Genomic DNA, 24063 nt, shown 5'->3' on the forward strand with positions numbered 1-24063 from the left:
AGCAGAAAAAACGCAAAACACAGACAACAGAACCACCTACGGATGAAAGAAGACGGACACAACTCTGTCTCCACTAAAGAGAAAGTACCCCCAATTATTTTAAGAGAAAAGAACAGGTGGACAGAACTAAGGGCCACCATGACCAGTCTATAGATAACATACACAACAGCAAAGAATTTAGACGATGGCATCAAAATCCAGCCTGCCACTATAATGGACTACCGCAGACTCACAAAGGAGCTAGACAATAAAGGTGTACAACACCACACCGTCACCCTCAACTTGGAGAGAAGCCTGAAGGTGGTTCTCCGTGGAGTATCAGAACACATACATACATACAGAAGACATAGCTGCCGATCTCTGCTACCAAGACCTACCACCCATCAAGGTCAGTAGAATGACAAGAGCAGACAAAAGCCCGATGCTACTCGTCTTAGTAGAGATCCACCATGCATATAAAAACATATACAACCTAACATCAATTTGTGGGGCTAAAAATCAGCCCAGAACACTAAAAAAAGGGCCTCATCAGGACAGTGCCACAGGTGCCAAAAGTATGGTCATGCCCAGAGATTATGCAAAGCTGAATATAAGTGCTTTAAATGTGGTGAGAGCCACCCCACAAACACCTGCACCAAGCCAAAATCCAACCCGGCCAAATGTGCAAGCTGCAGGGGCCCTCATCCAGCAAACTACAAAGGATGTATGCAATACCCAAAAAACAGACGACCTGTCTCCTCTACTAGGTCTACAAAAACCAGTAGCCCCAGCTCCTCAACCCACCAGAGGTCAACAAAACACACAGAGAACCAACTGCCGAAACCAGAAGCCCCGATCAGAGCAAACCACAAACGGCAGACGAAGACCTACGCAGACGTAGTCCACTCAACAAAGGCCACTCAGGAACAATACCACCCCAAATTTAGCAGCCATCATTCCAAACTCTCGCGAATATGCTGCAGGACTTTAGCAAATCAAATCCCACGTCGGACTCCAGAAAAAGATTTCTACAAGATACCCAATCCATCCTAACAGCACTCAGAAATGCATAAAAACAAAAGCACCCCAGATTCCCTACAGATCATCGCATGGAACGCGAATGGACTTAAAAACAAGGTTCTAGAACTACAAGAATTCGCAGTGAGATACAACCCAGACATCATCCTCATAAATGAATCTCACTTAAGACCAGCAGACAACCCCAAACTTAGAGGATACCTCCTCCACAGAAATGACAGATTAAACTACAGAGGCGGTGGCTACGCCATTTTCATAAAAAACTACATCGATCACCACTCTGTAAACAACCCCTCAACCAGAAATCTAGAGCTCACAGGAATAGTAGTACCCATAACCTCAGCTGGGAAACTAACACTTTATGCAGCTTACAACCCTCCATCAAAGAATCTGCTACATTCAGATCTGGATGCCATCCTGGGCAATAAAGATCAAGTCATCGTTGCTGGTGACCTAAATGCAAAACATCCTGCATGGAACAGCAAAACCACCAACAGAAACGGCCACACCCTCTTCAGCTACTCCAGTTCAAACTACGCAGTTGTGGCAGGCCCCACCGAACCAACACATCATAGTACGTACAGCACAGTTGACATACTTGACATTGCTATCCTGCAAAATATTAAGCAAAATGAGCTGACATCCAATCACAACCCAATCCTGCTCCAGCTGAGAAAGCAAGAAAAATCCCCCCCCCCCCAACTCCGTCTCATGGAAAAACTATCGGAAGCTCTACGGGAACACATTGGACCAGTCCCTCACATCAGCTCAATAATAAAAGAAATTGAAAATGCTGTCAAAACTCTGATCCAGCAAATCAACACAGCCATAAAAGTTGTCACCTCTACTAAAACCACCTTTAAGCATTATATCTTTGGGAAGCCTAATCAGCTTCCTGAAGACATAAAGGATTTAATTAGGGACAAAAACAAAGCAATGAAAAGGTACCATAATACCTGTGCACCTCAAGACAAAAGGATTCCCACCAAACTAAACAATGAAGTTAGAGAAGCACTTAAAGCTCACAGGAATGAAACATGAGAAGCCAAATTAGCCTCTATATCACCCGGCAAACACTCCATCTGGAAGTTATTAAGAAGCCTCAGAAACAAAAACAAATCTCTCCCATCCCCCCTCAAGTCAGATAGGGGCCTAGTACACATGGATGCAGAAAAAGCTGAAGAAATAGCAAAAAACCTAAATAAACAGTGTAACCCTGCATACGACAACTTGGACATTGAGCATGTCTACAAAATCCATCGCCAGGTCAGATATGCGCTAAAACTCCCCGAAACCTGCAACAACAAACCCGCAACCACCTCACCAGTGGAAATCTATGAAGTCATAAAGAAGCCCCTGGTCCTGATGGCATTACAAATAGAATGATTAAACTGCTGCCCCGAAGAGCAGTCGTACATCTCACCACAATAATTAACGCCATGTTCAGATTCAACTATTTCCCCTCCTATTGGAAAGTCGCAGATGTGGTCCCAGTGCTAAACCAGGTAAAGATCCACACCTGGCTGAAAGCTATCGGCATATCAGCCTGATCTCAAATTTAGGCAAAATTGCCAAAAAAATCATCCTCTCCAAACCTCAGTAAATGATTTAACCTTCCAAACAGCCAGGACGTCTATAGACGTCTAAGTAAATCTGGATATGATTCAGCACACCTGTTTAAAGAACCAGGATAAGAAGTGCAATTTGACCATCCTGTCCATTAGAAGGTGTGATAAACCCCTCACGCTGAAGAGAACGGCTAATCGGATAATCTCACGTTCGTAGCTACCTCTCAGTTGCCTATAACAAGAAACGCACATCTTTGTTCTATGCTGGTCAACTGGATTTTAGTTATATAGGATAGACTAAAAATAGAGAAATGATTTATATTTTTGTTTTCTCTTTTTATTACAATACAATTTTAATTTCTGGACAAAATAAAGGTCTTGCGCAATTTCTTCACTTAAATATTGCCTTACCTTGGAGAACCAATTTCATTTTTAATTTTTTTGCGCTAATTTTTTTCTAATCGCTTTCTAGACAAAACATTATTCTTTGTTCTCGAAGAAATTAATTCACGATAATTATTTGAAATATTCTTTTAAAAAAAGAAAAGAAAACCGACTGCCGACGTTCCAGATTATATTATTTTTATTTTTGTACAAAACCATCGAAATTGAATAATACTTCGCAGATTTCCTTTAGGACACGCTGGAGCAACTTTGCTTTATAGAGAATAACATGAAATTCTTTAATCATATCACTAAATTTTTTCTTTATATTATATGATAATCTACTGTTCTTTGTACTTTCACTTTCTTGGTTTCCCTGTATAATTGGTCATAACAAAATGAAATTAACAGTTATAGATATTTACTGCATAATTCAGATATTTTATTCTCCAATTTTTAAAGTAAGCGATACATTTGCTTATTTTTATCATTCAAAATATGTATATCAAATGCATCAAATGTGAAATTTCATTTCCTTTCACAGTACAAATGAACTTTATTTTGACTTTGATAGCATCACCCCCCCCCCCCGCGTTGCAACATTACCAGATACCCGAAAGCTGTTACGAAACATAGGTACAGTTTTTATTTCATTCGTGATTTTTCCATAATAATTGTTCCACATAACGGTTAATTTTTTTAACACAGAAACTAAGTTTTGATTATTATAAATTTGAAAATTATAAATAATAAAATATACATATTATTTCCCTATTATTATAAATCAGGAAGTTATGTGACGTTGACTAATAGGGGAAATTAATATTTAAAAACACTGTCATCCTACAAATGCAATATCAGAATATGCTTCGAATGTCTGCTAATCAATCAGAAAGATGGAAAAACATAACAAGGAATTTCTGCCTGTAAAATATTTAGTTATTGCATGAGGTACTTTAGTGTGCTGCCTTCTGGGCATGTTCTTTTGATCTGGTTCCCAGTGGTGGTGGTGGTGGGGGGGGGGGGGTTGGTAATCTCCGTTAGTCTACAACTTGTTACTGGGCAGAAAGGAATATTAAAAAGACCCAATATACAATTCATTTGTGAGATGGCAAGCAAGAGCAGCAACAGCAATAGCAGTAATTTTTTTCAAGATAATTATCAAATAATTTAGAAGTTTTCGATAATAAAAGTGAAACTGATCACTATAAATAAAGAAATCATTTTTGGCATAAATATTTCATCAGCCTGTAAAAGAAATGTCAGTTTTACTGTGTTAGGATATCTGAACAACAGAAAACGAAACAAGACATTCTTGCTTGAGGCAATTTAGTGCGACTTCTAGGAAACTTTCTGTCTTGTGTTTCTCAAAAGAGTAATCTAAGACTTTTAGCTTTTCCTCTAGGTAAGAGGATTATTGTCCAGCATTTCTAAGACGTATTTCAGAAATAGCAATCAGCCGAAATAGAAGTAGTAATATTTAGATTTTTTTTTTTTAAAAAAAAAAAAGAAACAGAAATAACACAATTGAAATTTCTTTGTGTGGGTTTTACATGTTGAAAATACAGCATAGTATTTCTAAATCTTAGAATAATTTCAGCAGACCACTGATTTCAGATTCAAAGAAAGAGTACAGAATTAGAAGCTTCGATATACAACATTATTGCTTTATTTCTTTTGTCAAAACGGTAAACTGAAATAAGAGATTTTGAAATACCGTCTGAAAGCTTTCAAAGCTATAGAAATGTAAAGTACTTATGCAACACAGTTCCAGCACAGGAGGGGGGGGGGGGGGCGTTTGCAGTAAAAAATCCTAAAAATGAGCATACATTGTAAATCATTCCATACAGGATATCCTTCCTATTATATTTTCAACATATCTACAGTGGTTAAGCACTGGACATTATAGTAATGTGCATCCTACAAAAAAAAAAAAACCTCTGTTGCAATTTTCAACAAAAGAAGAAGGCAAAGAGTCTCTGATAAAATACCATTAGGTATAAATTTTTGATACTAAAAAAGATACAATATCGGAAACCGAGTAATGCAGTTTATAATCATTTGTTGTTCATAAAAATAAAAAAAAAAATCGTTCCTGAAATTGAAATGTGACAATCCATATAAAGGTATTTTGCAAAGAAAGCACGCAAAATGTCATATTTATTTCACTAAATGTTATTTAAAAATATAAATATTTGACAAAATATTTTAAAAGTAAACAGACATTTGAAAATTCGCGAAAAAGAATCTATATTGTCAGTAAAGTGGAGAAATTAACTATTACTAAAGTATATTCATTGCAAAAGCTGATCTATGGTCATTTCAGGATTGATTATTTATTTTGGCAGATGTGAAACTTCTATTTTTGGAAAGAGACACAATAAATAAATTGTTCAGCCAAAAAAAAAAAAAAACAACGATCAAATATCCAAGTACAGTGAAAAAAATTCGAAGTAACAGAGTACGTGTAAAGACAAGTGACACAAAAGTCGCTCGACCACAGTTAATCCACTAATGGCTCTCAAATCACCATTAAGGGATTAACAGAGGAGGAGGGTAAATACTTGATAAAAGATAGAATACCAATGAAGTTTTGATCCATGAAAAAGCCTGGGGTAGTCTTGCTATTTCATCCACCTTAGCCGGTAGGAGAGTTAAATATCCTTCCAAAGGAACAATATGGCTTTCGACAACATTACAGTACTATTCAACAAATTCACAGGCTAATTGAGTACATCACATCCGGCTACAATTGGCACCAGCACATTGGAGCAGTCTTCCTCGACATAGCAAAAGCTTTTGATAAGAAATGGACTTCAGATTACTACACAAACTCACCTCAGTAGGTATACCATCAAGAATAGTCCACATAATTAAATCTTACCTGCAGGACAGACACATACAAATCAAAATAAATGGAACAGTTTCAAGTCAGCGACGGATCTCAGCGGGAGTTCCCCAAGGTACCCTACTGGCGCCGATCTTATTCTTGATATATATGGCAGACATCCCGCACAACCCAATGACATTCATCTTAGCACTCTATGCGGATGACACAGCAGTACTAGCCAGATCTCTACAGCAACATCTCGGCACTAAAAAACTGCAAGAAAATATACTAAAACTAGAACAATGGTTCTCCAAATGGAGATTACAAGTGAATCTCCAAAAGAGTAAAGCGATGCTTTTCACCAGAAGATTGACAACTCCCAAGGGGGACCTTTATCTATTCAACACCAAAATCCCCTGGCAAACAGAAACAAAATCTTGGGGTAACATTGGACAAAAGATCAACTTTCAACCCACACATCGAAGCCTTATGTACGAAAGCATCTAAAACCATTGCACAACTTTACCCTCTAATAAACAGAAAAAGCAAGCTAAATACCAGAATCAAAGTACTCCTCTACCTGCTGACGATCCGCCCAATAGTGACATACGCATCGCCAGCCTGGAGCCACATCCAACACCAACATCCTCAAGCTACAGAGAGTGCAAAACAAATGTTTGCATATGATCTCACAAGCACCATGGTTTGTAAGAACCGTCCAACTGCATAGAGATACAAACAACCCTTACATCTACACCTTCCTACAAACTGCAGCGGCAAAATTCTTCTCAAAAATCTCTACACACCCTAACGATCTAGTGAAACATGCAGCAAGCTACGATGAAACTGACCTCTTCAAACACAAGCAGCCAAAAGCCATCTCCTAAATAATACCAACGGCAAGTAATCTCCATGCCCCTCCCCGGGGCGAGCTTACAGCTCATAAATCTTTCCTCTTCAATTCGTCCCTATCAGACAATGGGGAATAATAAAGCATCTTGCTTCACCCTTCTGGCCACGATGTTATGGTTATCTGACTCCCACTGATGAGACCACAATAAATGTTGAAACCAGTCTGGGTAGTGACCCTTCCCACAATGCATAGTATTATACATGTCCGTAAGGATATGTGCTTTGCATTATGGGATACTAAGGCAAGTGATGTGTAGTCATTAGCTTCTATATACGAGTTGCCGAGTCCTGAAATTACTTCAGGAGCAAACTTTGGTTGCTTACACTTGGATAAAGGATTAAACCAAGAATATAATTGATTGGCATCTGTAACTTTCCTAACTTTATTTTGTCCATGTATATATTTATAATTTTTTTAATCTTGTACTTATGATGCCACTGTGATCTTGTACTTATGATGCCTATGATACTTATGCAAAAATTCTATATTAATAAAGTTTTGTTACATGAGTTTTCCTCCATTTATATACACCCTCTGTCCAAAAAGAAATCGAACTTTTCGAAAATAGAAGAAACTAGTGGCGCCACCTGTTGTATCTTTTTGTTGTCGAAAGCAGCAACCTTCATTAGTGTTGTGTTAACTGTTTATGACATTTGTTTCATTAGAAACCAAGTTATAGTACCAAAAGTGACTGTGTTCTGACGAACGGTCGGAAAATGAGTTTCAAACAGAGAGTTGCGATTGACTTTTGTGTTAAACTTGGTAAAAGTTTTACTGAAACGCATCAAATGTTTCAAAAAGCATACGGTGATGAATGCTTATCCCATACTTAAGTTTACGAGTGGTTTAAGTGATTTCAAAGTGGTCGTGAGATGCTTCAGGCCATCCAAAAACTGAATTGAGAGAAGTTAACATCCAAAAAGTGTGTGATTTCATCAAAGAAAACCCAAAATCGTCCATGAGCTTGATTGAAGATGAATTGGGATTCCAAAATCAACTGTGCACAACATTTTGACCAAGGATATGAGTCTTCATAAATTGAATTCGCGATTTGTTCCCCACAAGTTGACCGACGACCAAAAATTATTTCGAATTGAATGCTGCAAGAATCTCATTTAAAACTGCTCATAAAGCTTGAAACGATTACTGGTGACGAAATGTGGTGTTTTGAGTATGAGCCCAAAACAAAGCGCCAGAATGCTAAGTGGAGACCCCTAGAAGAGGGGCATCCAAAAAAAAAAAAAAAAAAAAGTCTCTTCCATTATCCACAAAGAATTCATTCTGCCTGGCCAAACGGTCAATGGTGAGTTTTATCTCGAAATTCTGAAGCGACTGATAGCGAGAATTTGTCGCATACAGCATGAATATTGTGATGACCAACCATTTGTCAAAATACTGTCACTCTTGGCACTATAACACTTGGCTTGTAATGAAACAAATGTCATAAATAGTTGACATAACACTAATGAAGATTGCCGCTTTTGACAACAAAAAGATACAGCAGGTAGTGCCACTAGTTTCTTCTATTTTCGAAAAGTTTGGTTTTTTTTTTGGACAGAGGGCGTAATTATTTTCTTTATGCCAACTCACAATATTTCATCATTGAAACAAATCTCAAAAGCAATGAAGAAGGTAACAGCCAGCTTCCTCCCCACCTGCTCACCAGTTAATTAGAAATCATCAATATGGATTCTGTCACTCTTGGCAGATCTGATAGCTAACTTTACCTACCTTTGGATGCAAGCTGTAGAAAAGTCTGGAGAAACTGACATGGTTGCTCTTGATATTTCCATAGCATCTGATTAAGTCTGGCATTATCAAACTCCCATCTTATGGTCGCCCTCTGTTTTTTGTGACCGGATTGCTAGTTTTCTCTCTGGCAATCCAATCACAAAGACCACCGTAACAAACATTATGTGTGATGCTAGAGTTCCCTTTCATCAAATTTCTCTATCAATGTTGTGACCCTCAAGGGCTCTGTATTTCTGCTCTTACTCTTCCTCCAAATACATCGATGACCTTTTCTCTCTGAACCCAAATCCTCTTGAAAATTTTGCTGATCATTACACTCATTCCATTTCCTCATTCAACAAACCTGGTAATACTCAAACGATTCAAGCCATAAATCTTCCATAACCAGTATCTTAAAAACTGCTCTGGCCAACATTCTACAGTGGAAGGAGAAAACCTAGTGAATTTAATGCGAAAACACAGTCCTGCTTATTTCTTTAAAGAAAGAAATATTTTGCTTCATTTTTCCTTTGCTTTGATAATACTCAGATTTTCAAGCAAGATGGATTTCTCTTCTCAAGCTGACTTATAACTGTACATTCTCCTGACTCAAGTACATCACCTACCTCGCATCTCTACAGTTGATATTAAAAAACATCTCTTCAAGCGACATTCTAGCTAATTATGATAAGATATATTGAGCTAAAAAGTTTGAATTTATAAAATTTCCCTTGAAACAAAGATAATAAAATGATAGTGTAAGGCAATTTTGGTGCACAACATCATTCAATGCAAGCAATGAAAGTCCTTATCTGTTTTAAAATTAGTGACATTATTATCTGCCACAAGCTAAATCTAAATATAGTAAGTTCTAACAAAGCAAATGTAAAAGGAAACTTGCTGGGGGGGGGGATCATCAAAAAACTTTGAGAAATTTTCTAAAAACATGTATAGAAACATTTCTGAGGGGAAAAAAAAAAAAATATATATATATATATATATATAATAAAAATAGGTTTTACTTATTTTGAGAACTAAAATGATTCTCAAATACACAAAATTTATGTATATCAAATGAATTGTAGATTCTCAGCACTCAAAACTACAAACTTGTTCGAGTTTTAATTAGTTAAAAAAAATCCTGCATTAAAAAAAAAAACTGTTTTATTCTAGAATTTTTCCATTTAGCATAGAAGATGAATGTTAGTAGAGCATGATACAGAAATGAAAGTAGTATATTTCAGTATGCAAATAAGTAATTTCAGAATATGGTAAAATAAGTATCTCCCCCCCCCCCCCCCCACACACACAAATTTAGAATGGGATCAATAAAAAAAAGTAATACATCGATTAATAATTTTACACTGAAAATTATGAATAGATTTACTTACTATGTTGCACTTTTGCATAGCAGGAGAAAAGAAAGTAAAAACATTATATATACTCATTGATTAAAAAAAGTATCAAAATATCATTTCTATGCATTCATTAAAAATAAATAATAATTAAATTACAATTTAAAATGGTAAGTCTCCCAAAAGAAAGACTAATTCGATATAACAAAGTAAAAGGAGTATTTTTAATTGCATATTTGGCATAAGGATTTTATGCCTGACTTTACTTAAACTAATAAAATATACAAGTCTATTAGATGGAAAAAGCAATGCTGATATGCAGCTAGTCAGAGGCTGTTTGTGTCACAGCTAACTACTATATAATTATTATCATTTACCTTTATTGAAAACTATTCAATTTCAAACAGAAAAGAATTAAGATGAGATATGCAAATCCATATATAAAATTATCTAAAACTGCATTATGGAAAATTTTAACTGTTACTTTTAACATCGAATAATTTCTATGAAACAAAATTTTATTTTAATATGACATATTTATATTATGCTTAAGAATGAGCAGAAAGGCTAATGTACTGGCAGTTCATGTCAATTTATTTAACAGTATTAATTCACAACAGACAATAATAAGGAAAGAATATTTATTTAACTTATTTGCTAATTTTTGTTGGTATTATATCCAGCATCTTTAGAGTACAAAAACAGTGGGACTAGTTTTAAAAAAATTGTAATAGACAACACAAGGAACTAAAGTCCTAATTGGTGCCATCTTTGTTGTATGGAGAGAGAGAGAGAGAGAGAAGTATTAATTTGAACTTAAAATGACTGTCTCCCAGAGTTTGGATAAACTGATACAGCCATACTTGTTGAGGTTTGAAGAATGTTTTAAAGCTGCTGATTCCAAAAACAATCTCTCTGACTTATAACTTCTGTGTAGCACTTTTGTGTTATTCCATTTGAACCTGTGTGAAAGGGTACCCAAGGCATGGTCTGCTAGTTCCAACTTGCCATAATGATAGTGCCAATATATTTTTAATGCTTGCCAAGGCAGATGTCAACAGTTCTTTCTGTCCATCCATTGTAAGCCAGGTCACTAGTACGGGGATTTCATATACTCCTAGAAAGGAGAGAGATTGTCCTTAGGTGAATGGATGAGAATTATCAATTTGACATAAGTTTTAAATGTGATGCAAAGCTGATCTTTATCATACACTAGATATCTTTTCGGATGTGCCCTGAATGTATAAAATGGTAACCATTTTGCTGTAGTATTATGTATTAGGCAATGGAGGGGATTTCCAAGGCGCATTTAGTATTTTTGGGGATTATAGCCAGTTGGCTAAAGCATGTAACACAAGTAAGTTCAGTTGTAAGAGCATCGGAACAGATAACTCTGGCTCTGTGAATTAGTGCTTTTAGGATACCATACTGTTCAGCTGGATGATGCAATTATTTGTGTAAATATCTTAATGTCTGTGTAGGCTTTCTGTAAACAGAAAAACATAATGAACCATCAGGACGGCATGTAACTAGTGTATCTAGTTACATGCCGTCCTGATGGTTCATTCTCTTTTTCTAGTTACATGCTGTCGTGGAAGGGTAGCCAGTCATTTGCTTCCTATTCCATTGTGTAGAGTATTTAAGGTCTTGGCTAGTTAAATGCACTAAAAATGTACCCAATATGTCTGGACAATAGCAAACACATTATTGATATAACTAAACCAATGGTCGAGAGTGAATATATTAATAGTTTGGTTTAAGTGTACTATGTAGAAATTCGGTAAAGGAAGGGGGGGCACTGCTGTCGGGGGCACTGTATGCAGGTTATTCTTCATGGAAAGTGAAGGTTGTTTGTATATCTTCACTTTCCATGAAGAATAACCTGCATATACTGTAAATTTAAGAAATTGAAATATATCTGGGGAGAAGTGTGATTGACTTTAGCAAATCCAAGGTTTCAAACTAATGGTACATTGGTAAATAGTGAAGTCATAAAAAAAAAAAAATAATCATAATAAGTCTGAACTTTTTGAAATATGGTCTTTTAATACACACTTTTTTATTTGAACAGAATTTTTAACAAAAGAGGAAGAATTACTTGGTGAGGGGAAGACCAGTAATTCAGCTAAATGAAAGTTTGTGTAATAATTATAGGACTGTTTATACTATCCACAATTAGACAGAAGGATGTATCCTGTTTGTGAATTTTAGGTGCTCCAATTTCTCTCTCTCCCCCCCCTATATGTATATTGAATAATAAGTGGCACCAATTAGGACTTCAGTTCCTTGTTCCTGCTACAATTTTTTAAAACTGGTCCCAATGTTAAACCAAATTGTTGCTGTTCATGTACTGTGACAAACTGTTTCTGTGCTCTGAAGATGGATATAATACTAGCAAACTATCAGCAAATAAGTGATATAAATATTAATTATCTTATTATAATGTGTTGTGAATTAATATCATTAAATAAATTGATATGTTAAAATCACTATTTTCTGGTACTAAACCACTCACAAGAAGTCAAAAAGAAATTTTTTAATTCAATTAGTTTCATGAAAAAACTGTTTCACTTCATCAGGAAATAGTACAAATAAGTTAAAAAGAAAAGTAGAGTAATAACAGTTAACATTTCTAGTGAAAATATTTGAAAACGTTTAAACAATAGAAAGTAATCATTACGCCATTTGCTGGTTGTGGTACTGCTGGTAGTTAAGTGTGTCGTGATTGTAAGTAGACCAGATTTCATGTAAAATCATACCTTGTTGTTTTTAATTTATTCGTGCTATTTCCTTATGAAGTGAAACAAAGTTGTTGTTTTTTTTTGTTTTACAAAACTAGTCTAATTACAACAATTAATTAAGTCCATTTTGGTTTAATATTGTGATGGAGGTGGTGACAGAGGAGGTGAGAGAAGACATGCCTTGGACAATGTCTTACAAGTCTTCCCATGACTTTTGTTTAGCTTTCCTACATATGTCTCTGTATTCTCTAAGAGCACAAGCTGACTTATTTGCCAGGAACTTTTAATATGCTTTCTTCTTTCCCTTCACTGCCTCTTTAACTTCATGTTAAAGAGGCAGTGAAGTTCGCTTTCCACCATGGAGTTCAGAATTTGTTGTGCATTTTAGTCTACAGTCCATATCTGAGAACTGCTCAACTTTTATTTGCTTTAAAACTTTCTTACATGTTCTTCTTTTCAATATGAAATTCAATTTTATCCTACTCAAGACTAAATGTTATCACTTCCAGTTTCAAATCCTCTGTACACTCTGGTGTTCTGAACCAGGGAGAAAACATCACTATCGACAATAATATAGTCAATGAGACTTGTCTTATTCCTTACCTCTTCTCTCCATGTGAATTCGTGCACATTTTTATGTTGGAACATGGTGTTAGTAACAACCAGTCCATGTCCTGAGCAAAAATCCAACAGGTATTTGCCATAATTATTAGCTTTGCTCTTTCCTCCAAATTTTCCCACAATATTTTGGTATGTCTGCCAATCATTTCCTGCTCTGCTATTTAGATCCCCAACAAGGAACAACTTTTCCTTTTTCATTGCATCAGTTGCTTTCTCTAAAGCCTCAAAATATTCCTCCACTTCTATCTTAGCAAAGCTTCTATCTTAGAAAAGAACACAAAAAATACATCCAGAATGAAGACTCAAAAAAAGGGAACTATCTCAACATACTGCAGGGAAAGACCACTTCATAAGATGGAAGAAAGCCAGGTTGCTTTACAAATCACGATTATAATTGGAGAAACTGTTCGTGGAAGCGGAACAAGTTCTACAAAATCCAGTTAACTGCAACAAAACAGACAGTGTGATTTTAAACAGATTTTGGTACGTGGCCCTAACTACTCACAAGCATTAACAACAGGAATCACCAGAAAGAGTGCCAATGTCACCACTCCATGAATGTGACTCTCCTTGTTTTCTAAGTCATTTTAGTTTGTCTTCACTTGTGTCACATCAAATATTTCATTTGCATTTATGATGCATAAATACAAGAAACATTGTATACTCTTTTATTTACAAAAAATTTAGCTTGAAGCTAAGAAACCATCATTAGTGTACAAGGAAGAATGCTAATGAATTGTTAACATTCCACCTTGACCAACAAAACCAGAAAATTAGGTAAACTTTCGGTTATGTGAGTTTGAATATCATTTCAGAAGTACTGCCGTGATTATAAAATAGTCCTTAACTTTGCAAGATTAAAGGAAACAATTAAATCTCTTTGTGCCCATTGTATCTATTTTAACATCAGTCTTGCCTTAGTATGCAACCAGTTATGAACAGTGAAACACGATCTTGCTGTGATCTAGTACATTTCTGAGCTACAACTCAAGCACTCCTTCTATAAAAATAAGCAGAATCTAAAAAGGAAATCTGACTCTATTTACAAAGCAATAACTAACTCAATTTGTATCTGATAACAAATGGATAGCAAACATTTCTGGATACCAATTAATAGACAAAAATTCTAGTCTTTTTTTTAAAAGGACATCATTTTGCAATGGGAATTTCTTTTTCTGAAGAAAATACCTCACCGATTTCCTTCAGAAAAAGGAAGGTCATTGCAAAATCATGTGCTTTTAAAAAGCCTAGAATTTTTGTCTGTTAATGGATATCCAGAAATGTTTACTATCTATTACATCCAGAAGCTGCATCTACTCTACTCAAAACAATATTTTCACCTTCCAATATTTTATTTTTTGAAATCAAAACCTTACCATGCTTACAACAGAACAACTATCATCACACATCACAAAAGCTGACAAAGGAGGAACAACTATGCCATGGATTCATCTGATTATATTAGAGAAAAACACTTCATCTAAGACATAAATATGCATATCAATAAATTAGCCATAATCCTACTAACAGCTAAATCAACAAAATGAACTCTTTACTGGAGGAAGATGTCACAAGTCTAGACAATGATATGATCAAAAAATTAAAGTTGCACTTTGCTTGGACTCATGATTTTACAGATTAATTAAGATCTATAAAGATGGTATTGTCCTTTGCCTTATTGAAAACTGACAAGATTCTCCTACTTACCATGTATTCAATTTTTTAACCAGACTGTTTACATGTGGAAATTCTCATTCATTCATAAAAAATTCAGATTTTCTAACAAAAAAAAAATCAGTCATCCCCTTGAATCAATGTTCCCTTCATGCTTCACTTCAGATGATATCACAAATCTTTCCTTCTGAAGTAAAGCTGTGTGATGCCATGATTTACTCTGGTTAGTTCAGTTACAAAAATAAACTCTTCAAACAAATAGAAGGAACTGCAGTGGGCAATATACACACACACACACACACACACACCTACATTGAGAACATTTGAGGAAATCTCATTCTTTTCAATAGAACCCCAACCATCCTTCTGGGTGTGATATATTGATGATTTGCAATCTGGCCTCCTTCCAAAGATACAGTCTACATCCTCATAAAAAAATTTACTATGGAAATTGAAAAATAAGGTAAATTAACTTATTTGGATATTTTGCTTTCCTGTTCTCCTTCTAATTAATTTACTACTTCTACACACCATAAACCAACACTGGCCAATACATACCGTGTGATTCAACTTATCATCCTTCTCAAAAGGCAGTCATTATAAAGAGTCTACTAAAGTGCGCACATGTTCTTTATTCCAACCTTAAAGTCTTCCAGCAGAAAATTCATAACCTCGAGAACATTATGCAAAAAAATGGCTTCTCCAAAAGACAAATACAACAGATCTGTGATTCCTGTACTCCAGCTCCAAGAAACTGTATGAAGAGTTTCAATTCTTTACATCTCCCGCATTCCTAAACCTGTTTCTAGGATCTTAAAGAAATAAAACTTAATACTAACATTCTTTCCTATCAATAATTTGATTAATTACTTCATTATTGATTTTGAATTTGATTGCTCCATTGTTGTTGCTTTAAATATGAGCATTTAAGGAAAGTGTAGAGACTTTAATACACCACCATAACTTAAATTGGAATGAACGTATATCTTGGCCAAAAATATAGGAAAGTCTCATTGTCCTTTGTCATCACTAGTTTATTTTTTTAAATAAAAACTCTTACCTCGATGTTTTTACATTATATATATATATATACACACACACACATACATACACACATGGCTATTTTGTTTGAAACAATGCGTTGTTAGCATTCTACTTAAGCAACCATTTTTACCTATACTGATGATGATTTGTTAGTTTAAAAGTAAAACATTTGTAAATAAAATAGTATTCAATGTTTCTTGTTTTACATACATGTTAAATGCAAATAAAATATAGTAATATCCAGAAGTCATTACAAATTTGAAAGAATATTTTTTAAGTCACATCAGTAATGAAGCACTATTTGAATTCAAGAAATAGGACCATAATAATTGATCCAAAACTTGAGAAGACTCATTCTGAAACTATCTTCAGTCCAATAACTGTCAACTAAACTAGAGTAGAGGTACACAACAAAATGTGCTTTATATAAAAAACCATCCATGGTTTTTATCCAGCTTTAAATAATGCAACCAATCCTTCAAAACAGAAAAATTAATTTCCTCACAAATGACATTCACAAAATACAGCAGCTAGAACACCTTATGAGAAGTAATGCATAAAATTCATTCACATTTTGTATTAAAATTAGAAAAGAAAAAAAAAGAGAAAACTGCAGCTGAGCTCAGTAAAAAAAAAAAAAAAAAAAATGGCAGAAACAAAACAAAAAGGAAATTGCAGAGAAATCATATGATAGAACACAAAATTATAATATGAAAAAGTAAAAATGGAAACAAAAATGGGAGACACAAAAGAAGGAACAAAACTTAGAAGAGTATGAAATTATAAAAATGAAAATCCAAAATTAGTGTTTCAATTTTAAAATGTTGCATTAGCTTAAAATCTGAAACTTCAGCAGTCAGTCAGCTTTGCAATTGGTTACTTCCAGTTAAAAAGGAGGAGGACAGCACACAAGTGATGAACAATTAGCCTACATTAACAAACCTAAAAAACAGAAATTGGTATAGATGGTACGAAGAAGTCAGCTTCCTAATTGGACAGACTCATCCTCCCTCTCCTTGGGCTCAATAATGCAAGCTAGCTGTTCTTCACTTCTGTTCCTTTCCTCTTTGTAACTGGAGGTGACAATTATGAATTGATTGACTGTCTAAGTTCTCAGATTATGTTTGATTTAAATGTACAGAACATACCTATTTAATTCATTATGAAGATTTCAAACTGACATTAATTTAAGATAATGTAACATTCCAAAATTTAAATGTTGATTCTGGAATTTCATTTTTTATACTTTCACCCTCTTTTAATTCTCTACTTTTACTGTTATATTTATACTTTTTCATGTTTATTTTACATGCTTTATATGCAGTTTCTGCCAATCCTTCATGTTCTGTAGTCAATGCATAATTTCTCTGTTTCCTTTATTCTGTTTTCTGCCATATTCTTTGTTCTATTTTCTTCCATTTATTACTGTGTTTTATCTCCCTCCATTTTCTTTGTTCTGTCTTTTGTTAATTTCCTTTTTAAGTCACGAGAATGGATTAGGGAGGGATCAGTCTTTTGTTCCTCTAAATTCATACTGGAACACTTTAAGAAATGATTTCTCTAGTCCCTAGGAGTTTACTATATGAGCATTTACTGCAGTCATGTAATTCTGAAAAGTTTACACAATTACTTGACTGTGAATGTGACAAGTGTTTTTTATACTTTAAGCTAGTTTGAAAATCAGTGAAATATCAACAGCTTAATAAATTATATATCTATTTTGTTCTTGTTGCATTGCGAGTAAATACCATAAAAAAATAAAATTAACAACTGGCAATATCTAAGCTTTATATATGTTTAAAAGAAATTTAATGCAACAATTATGCCTATAACAAATAATTCCTATAATCAGAGCAAGATCACTACAGCAAGAACAGATTATATTCTATTAACTTCCTGAAAAACTGCTTTATGTCCAACAACAAAACAAATGACATGTAGGTATTCTATGTGTAAAACTATTAAATGTATCATTATAGTTGCTGAGTGTTAGTGCTACTATGAATTGCATAAATATCTCTGTGATAATAGCTACTCTCAATATAGCAATTCAAAAGAACAAAGAGGAATAATTTGTTATAGTGGAATTTCCTATAGTACAGGGTTTATGGCAGGAATTTTTCAGTAATTCATTACAATGATCAAGTTCATTTATAAAGGTGTTTACTACAGTGGGAATTCACTTTATATAGTTAACCATCAGAATAATAATTGATTACTCACATGTACAAAATTTTATCTTCTGCTATATATTTATGTTGTCTTTATTTCATAATAATGAAAAAGTAATTTGACTTAATATAATAATGATATATATAACAATGTATAAAACTCATGAATTTAATTATATACACCTAAGTTGATGCATTTTGCTGGCATGCATTTTCAGGAGGTAAACAGGAAATCTAATATCTCTTTGTTGAGCTTCGATGAGCCCGTATGACTCTTTGAAGTTTATAAGGTACATCTTTTTTTTTGTAATTAATTTTTTTTTAATTACAAAAAAAAAAAAAAATCTGAAAACAGATAAACAAGAAAATATATCTAACTTCATAATGATTGTTCGAGCCTGACAAGTCACATCTTTCAAATTAATGCATCACATTTCATTGGCATGTATCTCGTGTCCTGACTGTATAGTTAAATCTTATATAATTTTGTATAAACTTGAATATGTCAAAATGCTTTATAAGTAATTTTTACATATAATGTAGTCTCCATTCCTAGTTCCAATTTCATGCTGCTTCATAACCTTCCATTTAGGAATATGCTGTAAGACCAGCAATGTTTGTTCCTCTAATGATCAGCTAGTCTCTAGATCACTGAAATACTACTGATTACATGATATTCTAAAAGCTGTAGAGACTGCTATGGATTATACTGCTGATTAAGAAGGACTTTGTTAGTTTTATAGTCCACATCAAGGAAACAACTCACTCAATGCAGTCTGGTTCTCTTAGTAACTAAATAATTAAGAAAACACCTGATCAGTATTATATTTTGGTACATTTCTATTTCGTGTTACTGTCACTAAATAATTACAGTCTATTTAAATTACATTCTAAATTAAGCATTAAGAAAAAAACGCACTTCTTTCCTGCAATAATTTTTTCCACAACAAAAAACTGAATTTGCACTTAATTTTTGCAATAAATTTCAAAGATGCTTATCAGTTACCATCATTACTGAGTAAGAGTAAGTACTTAGATTTTCACAGTTTGTACAAATAAGTACTCAGTATTGTTATAATTGCTACTCTGGGTAATGACTCATTCATATCATACAGCTCAAACTTCATTAGTGACACAAAGAAAGGAGAATTCACTAAGTGGAAAAACAGACTTGCAAAAAATATAAACTGAAATAATTACTTTATATGCAGATGAGTGAATAAGGCTAAAGTGGATCATGTTCATAACAATTCAGACAAATTATAATATGAAATTTATATCATACATACTACATTCAACTGGAAGACCTAAACTGAAATTATAATTTTTTTTTTAATCTGATAATGGGTGTGTATTATCATAAAACATGGTTTTTTAAGTTTTCATCAATGAAATATATGCTATCTATCATTGTATAATTATTATCACTGTACATGATAGTAATTTACAGTTGATTCCGGCAGGCAAATCTTTGGCTTTGATCAAATCCTGCACTCTTTGTGGGAGGCTTTCCACAAATGTTCAGCAGACATCAGGTAGAATTTGTCTCCATTCCTCCATAAAAGCAGCACTGAGTTCAGCAGCAGATGAAGGAACATGCTGCTGTGGTCAACTGCCACTCCAATTTGTCCAAGGGGTGTTCAATGGGATTGAGGTCAGGACACTACGCAGGTCTAGGCAGTCATTTAATACCCATCACTTCATACCATTCCATAACAGCTGCAGCTTTGTGGTATGGGGTATTGTCGTCTTGATAGTAACACAGGTCCATTCCACAAAAACTCCACAGTGTAGGCAGCACCTCATTATCCAGAATATCAAGGTACTGAGCTGCTTTCGTGGAATCATGGAACAAAGACCAGCAGTCCCAATCCAGACCAGTCGAATGCACCCCACACCATTACTCCTCAACCATCAAACTTTACTGTACAACACATTGTGGTAACAAGTGTTCACGAGGCTGCCTCCACACCCTGCCATCAGACCGGAAACAGGTGAAACTTGATTCAACACTCCACAGTACCATTTTCCACTGGTCAAATGTCCAGTTCACAAGCTCTTTGAACCAGGCCAGATAAGCTGTCTTGTTAGTTGTTGTGATGTTCAGCTTGTGTGTTGCTACTCTACAGTGGAAATCCAGTAAACAGAATTCTTTTTGTACGTATTAGTGCTCACCATGGTGTTACTGGTGCTCTGGAACTTATCACAAATGGTTTGTACCGATTGTAATTGGTTTTTGCATGCCACCCATTTTAACAATCTGCCGTCCCTGTCAGTCATTTTGGGTGGCCATTCTGGGTGTTTTCTTGCACTAGTGATACCAGAACGTCTCAATTTGTTGATCACATCGCCAACCATTGATTTTGGATGCTCCAGTTGAGCAGCAATGGCATGTATGGACATGCCACCAATGTGACAGCTCACAGTGACACCTCTCTCGAAGTCACTGGATTCACGTCGTGTTGCCATACCACCTGTATTCAATTGCTACGATGAAATACTGCTTCATACTATCTGCACACTGGTTTTTATGTTAACAAACCTAGAATGTTCCATAACTTCAAATAACGGGGGTGTCTGAACAATATACTGTTATCGTATAACAATAATGGATAATTATAATAATTAGTAAACTTAATACTTACAAACATTGCAAGTTGGGCCACCCCAACCTGGCTGACAGTCACATTCTTCAGGTGTCTGACATATGCCGTGGATGCAAGCATTGGAACAGAATGCTGCAAATAAAAGCAAAATGGCAAAAAATAATTCATTAGGGGAAAACTACTTCTAATTATTATGAATTATAGATGCTAACTTTGCAGAATACTATATATTGTATGAAATTATTTTAAGAAATTAATACATTAAAATTATACAAGCATCTATTTATATTCATATCTTAAAAAAAAAAAACACATTTAATGTCAATTTTGAAATTATTTTTTCTTTGATTTAATTGTGTATAGCATGGAGGAGGGATTAACAAAATATGATTATAATATTTGGAAAAAAGCATTTTTATCGTTTTATCACTAATTAGTTTTTATGAAATTGACACAAATTAAACAATGAATTCATTGTCTGATTTCTGTAATCAGCAATCCCATTTTTAGTACTGATTTTCAGTTGCTGTTATTCCTTCTTTATAAACTATTGTGTCTTTGATATGAATTACAGTAATTAAGATCAATACATTATAACTAATGCTTGTCATTTATGCACTGTGGCATAGGAGGGATAAGGACTTGATATTTCATAGTTCAAAATTTTGTTTTCTATCACTTCACAAAACAAATGAAACAGAAACAACATCAATTAATCAAATTTTGATTCTCTTAATACTATCATTTTTGAATTTTTTTTCATATGTTAATTTCCTTTCTATGTGTGAAGTCTTTTATTCATTCTATATTTATCTAAGAATTTAAAAGTTCATGTTCCAAGTCCACCCCACATTAATCATATTTTCAAATTTTCTATATGTATTATTTCAGTATATATACTTCCTCCCCACTTTCCCAATATGAGGGAGTTTGCTGGATTGTTTTCAAAGAAATTCAGTTTAGCATCTCACAAAACAGGCAAAATCACCCAGAAAAATACAGGCAATTAACTAATCTCATAATCCTATTTGCTTTGATCATTATTCTGAACAATTCAAATCCCTCCTTTTCAAACATACTTATCCATGGTATTAATGTACTACAGGTAAACAACCTTTGTAAACAGGAATGACATTAAAGAATTGTGAAAAAAAAAAACAAGTAATAACAACAATGGTACTTGTCCCGTGTATTACATGATCACATTTTAAAGTAATAATTTCTGATAATTTCTTGTCCAGAAAACAGGAAACTGCACTGACAGCCTGGAACAGCATTTTGCTGCTATCAATGAAACCTTCACCTGCAAAAACAAATCAACTGAAGTCAAGCTAGAACAGATTTGTGATCACTGCTTTGATTTTTATATAAAATCACCAGCTAGCCAGTCCCATAGCCTCATCACATTGATGTCGCATGACTTGATTGCAGTCGAAAAGAAAAATATCATGCCATTATTATTACTATTACTATTATTACGGGCAACTCCAGGGAGTCATTAGACTCAGCGAGGGAGGCCCCAAATCATATTCATCACAACTATTTGACATTCATACAGTATCTATCATACCTCGCCTTAAACTCATTCACTGTCACAGCATCCAACACAGACTCAGGGAGCGCATTCCACTCATTCACTACTCTAAAAGTAAAGAACCCAGCTCTAACACCTTTACTAACCACACTTTTGCCCAGTTTCCATGGATGTCCCCTAGTCCTCCCACAACCAGCCCTGTTCTCAAAAATATCTTCTAAATTAATTTTATAGAAACCCTTCAGTAATTTGAATGTCTCAATCATATCTCCCCTTCTCCACCTATCAACCAATTTTTGCAACCCACAAATCCTCAACCTGTTCTCATACGGTTCATTCCACAGACCTGCTATCATCTTGGTCACTCGCCTCTGGATCCTCTCCACCTCCTCCCCATCAAGAAGAAACCTAGGTGACCAAATCTGAGCACAGTAGTCTAGATGGGGTCTTATCAAGGCTTGATACAGAGGAACAATAACCTGCTTGTCTCTGCTTGTCAACGTATTCTTCTGCAACCAAGTGATTTGATGAGCTGTTTTGGTCACTTTTGCAATGTGTCCCCTAAATTTCAATTCCTTATCTACCAACACTCCTAAATCTCGTGCCTCATCAATTTCCAGGAGCACGGTTCCACCAATTCAGTAAACTGCCGCCAATCTTTTCACCCCAAAATGCATAACCTTACATTTTGCCACATTAAACTGACATCCATTCTCCTTAGCCCAGACCTCCAATCTATCCAAATCATCCTGCAAAATTTTGACGTCATCTGCATTCACTATTGCCCTACCCAACTTCGCATCATCCGCAAACAAATGAACTGTTCCTCTCAGATCATTTCCTATATCATTTATGAACAAATTAAACAGCAGTGGTCCAAGAACAGATCCTTGTGGTACACCACTAGTCACAGGCCGTCTTGTGGACTCTACTCCCGAGTAAACCACTCTCTGATATCTCTCCGTCAACCACCCTCCTATCCATCTCACCAACCCTATGTCCATTCCAATATGCTGCAATTTACTGATTAGAATTCCATGTGGAATCCTGTCAAAGGCCTTGGCAAGGTCCAGTAGAATCACCGTAAACCCATTACCCTTATCCAGTTCAGCCGTCACTGTGTTATAATACGTGAGCAAGTTACTGAGGCATGACCTACCCTTCACAAAACCATGCTGTCCCCGATACAGTATCCCATTTTCTTCTATCCAATCTTGTATTTTCCTCTTGACTATTTTCTCTAAGACCTTGACAATGATTCCAGATATGCTAATCGGTCGGTAATTTACAACAGCAGTCTTGGAACCACCTTTATGCAGTGGAACTATTTTCCCCTCTTTCCACCTGCTCGGGACTAACCCAGACCCGAGACTCAAATTAAACAAAATGGTCAAGGGTACTGACAATTCTTTAGCTGCTTCTCGTACAACATGAGCTGGTATACCATCCAATCCCACAGATGTATTGACATTGAGGTTATGCAATAGACTACTGAACTCCACTTCATTAACCACAATTCCCGTATAATCTACTGGTTTATTCGTTTCTGCAATGTCACCACCTGGATGATATACTTTTGCAAATTGCTCACTCAGTAACTCAACTATCTCAACTGATTCAGTTACCTCCCTACCATCGGCATTCTTTAAAATCAATCTGCCATGTACATTTTTCCTTTTACTTGCTACATATCTAAAAAATTGTTTAGGATTCTCTTTAGGATTCTCTGCATGGCCAATGTTCTTTCGTAATCCTTTTTTGCTTTTCTTACCACACTCGTCACCCTTCTGGCCTGCGCTTTATACCGTTCATGTGCCTGCCGGTCACCCTTCTCCTTAAATTCCCTCCATAGTTGTTTCTTTTTTTGCAACTCA

General features: G+C 35.0%; 1 protein-coding gene across 2 annotated transcripts in view; it reads right to left on the reverse strand.

The window, feature by feature from the left end:
* Window positions 1-24063, reverse strand: part of LOC150093796 (uncharacterized) — a 544781-nt gene that overhangs the window by 384702 nt on the left and 136016 nt on the right. For both annotated transcript variants that reach the window (XM_090413179.1, XM_090413180.1), the window contains exon 5: window positions 20695-20787. In XM_090413179.1, the coding sequence (XP_090269305.1) occupies window positions 20695-20787 (93 nt within the window). The remainder of the gene's footprint in view (window positions 1-20694; window positions 20788-24063) is intronic.

This window comes from Typopeltis vanoorti, chromosome 23 (genome assembly GCF_054136105.1).
Source record: "Typopeltis vanoorti isolate ZY-2024b chromosome 23, IOZ_Tvanoo_1.0, whole genome shotgun sequence".
NCBI lineage: Eukaryota > Metazoa > Arthropoda > Arachnida > Uropygi > Thelyphonidae > Typopeltis > Typopeltis vanoorti.